This window comes from Brassica oleracea, chromosome C2 (assembly GCF_000695525.1).
Source record: "Brassica oleracea var. oleracea cultivar TO1000 chromosome C2, BOL, whole genome shotgun sequence".
Lineage (NCBI taxonomy): Eukaryota > Viridiplantae > Streptophyta > Magnoliopsida > Brassicales > Brassicaceae > Brassica > Brassica oleracea.
Window position 1 is genome coordinate 48,765,846 of NC_027749.1, and position 2,370 is coordinate 48,768,215.

Genomic DNA, 2,370 nt, shown 5'->3' on the forward strand with positions numbered 1-2,370 from the left:
GCAAGTAGTAAACTAATTAGTGAATTTAGGCTAATCCGTCCGTTAAAATTTTTTTATACTAGACTAGTTTGAGATTTCTGAGTGTTTTCTGTTTTAAATTGTGTTATTTTCCCTCTTTCCTCGTCCTCTTGTCTTGTCATAATGTAGCTGTAGATAAATTATTTTTATTCATTAATAACTGATTATCTTTTTATTGAGATTGTTTATCGTTTATAACTGATCATTTTTTTATTGAGATTGTTTATTTAGTACATTGTAGATAGAAGAAGCTCCTTATCTATGGAGTAAGTAGGAAGAGTGAGAGATATAGAGATGATCTTGAGGGTGGAAAGTGTTTCATGCATCAGCGAGCCTCTTCTTCTGACTCTGGGAAGAGAGGCTTGAGCGGAGGAAATCTTGTTTCGCAGAATTCTTGACAGTCCCGTTAATGAATCTCTGGTACCATTTGCCAGATTCTTTGAGGTTTCTGTCGTCCAGATCTTCCCAATTAACGTAACTGAGTCCAAATCTGACGGTGAAACCTTTGCAGAATTCATAATTATCTCCAAGAGCCCATGCAAAGTATCCTCTCACGTTGACACCCTTCTCCCTGAAAACAAGAACAATTTTATATATAAATGTTACCAAGAAAGAAAGAATATAACATATGTAGAAAATCATTTATAGTAGCATCCACTCACTTGATGACCTTGCGGAGAAAACATAGATGGCTGCATAGATAATCGATTCGCTTGTAATCGGCAATAGCTTGCTCACGGTTTTCTGAACTGGGGGTACTAAATCCTAATTAAACCGACATAACATGAAAAAGTACACAACACTTGAAAGTCAGTTTCTTGGATTTATATTCGAAATACACAAATTATAGTAGTATTAGTATATGTTATAGACGAAAAGAGATGCATGTAGAACTCACCATTTTCGGTGACATAGATTAAAGGGTCGCCGTATTTGGTTTTGAAGTAGTCCATAACGTAATAAATGCCTTTTGGGTAGTAATAGCTGTTGCCGCTTACTTTGTCTTCAACAAACTGAGAAACGGGAAGTAAACATATACATATCAATCAAGAAAACCTCATTAGTGGTGCTTATATTGAAAATTGAAAAAAATAAAATGAATTAGAAATCATAGGGGTGGATCATTCATATATACCAGTGGACCAAGAAATTCACCACGTGAATTATCATCTGTAACCACAAGAATGAAATAACTGATGGTCACTCACAAAAAAGAGATAAAACATTTATATATATATAAAAAGGTTGTAACTAAGTGGTAATAGACAAGTACATGTGAGCTTTACGCCAGCGTCCATCATGGCAGTGTGTGTCTCTGAAGGATATGGGTTAGGTTTTGGCTGGGCGTATTGAGTGACGTAATAGTTGAGACCAAGAAAATCATATGAACCAGCAACGAGTTCTGCTTCTTCCTCGGTGAAGTTGGGAAGCCTACTACCCACAATCTGCCTCATGATGTCTGGGTATCTACCCTTTGTTAGCGGCTCCATGTACCTGATCCATTTATATTTTTCATTATACATATATGCAATATATACTGATACATTTTTGTAAATATACATATATATATATACCATCCATGAAAGAATTGGTTCATCCTCTCAGCTGCTTCTATGGAGGCAGGATCAGACTCATCAAATGGAAGAAACCATCTTGTAATCATCACAGGTCCAATCTTCCCTTTTTGGAACTGTTGGTCACGTGATATATGACTAAGTTAGAATCAGATATCTTAGATTACATTACACCATCTTTATCACATATTGAGACAACTCACCTTGTATTTGGTCCTGTAAAGATCGACGACCGTGGCATGAGCAAGAAGCTGGTTATGTGCAACGATGTAGGGTTCTGTTGAAGAATTTCCACCGTAACACCTGTGCTTGGTATCAACCATAGGAGAACATCGACCGGGTGCATCTGTTCCGATAGCATAGCCTCTTGTAGGCACTGTGTATAGCTGGTTGATGGTGATCCAATGCTTTACCTTTCCACCAAATTCTTTGAAGCATAGATCCGCGTAGTCTTTGAAATCTTGTCTGTGCATATTAATATATAATCATTTCAGTAATGCATGTAACTAAACCAAATCTTTTTCTTCTTTTATTAATAATATAAGAAGGATGGCACAAATATAAACATACATGATCTGGCGGTCTAAGAAACCTTCATACTCATCTTGGAGTGTTTGAGGAAGGTCCCAGTGAAAGAGGGTAACGAAAGGCGTTATATTCTTTTCGAGGAGTGCATCTATGAGTTTGTGGTAGTAATCAAGACCTCCTTGGTTCACTCCCCTACTCACCTTTCCTTCTGCTCATGTATAGATATGTCGTACATTAATTAGTACTTTTT

General features: G+C 36.8%; 1 protein-coding gene across 1 annotated transcript in view; it reads right to left on the bottom strand.

Annotated features, from left to right (window-relative positions):
- Nucleotides 1-206: 206 nt before the first annotated feature.
- Nucleotides 207-2,370, bottom strand: part of LOC106326798 (myrosinase) — a gene marked incomplete in the record, with an annotated part of 2,896 nt that continues 732 nt past the window's right edge. Inside the window, 8 exon segments of the mRNA XM_013764720.1 lie at nt 207-589; nt 681-783; nt 917-1,031; nt 1,154-1,188; nt 1,292-1,512; nt 1,593-1,708; nt 1,796-2,057; nt 2,163-2,328. Of these exon segments, the coding sequence (XP_013620174.1) occupies nt 337-589; nt 681-783; nt 917-1,031; nt 1,154-1,188; nt 1,292-1,512; nt 1,593-1,708; nt 1,796-2,057; nt 2,163-2,328 (1,271 nt within the window).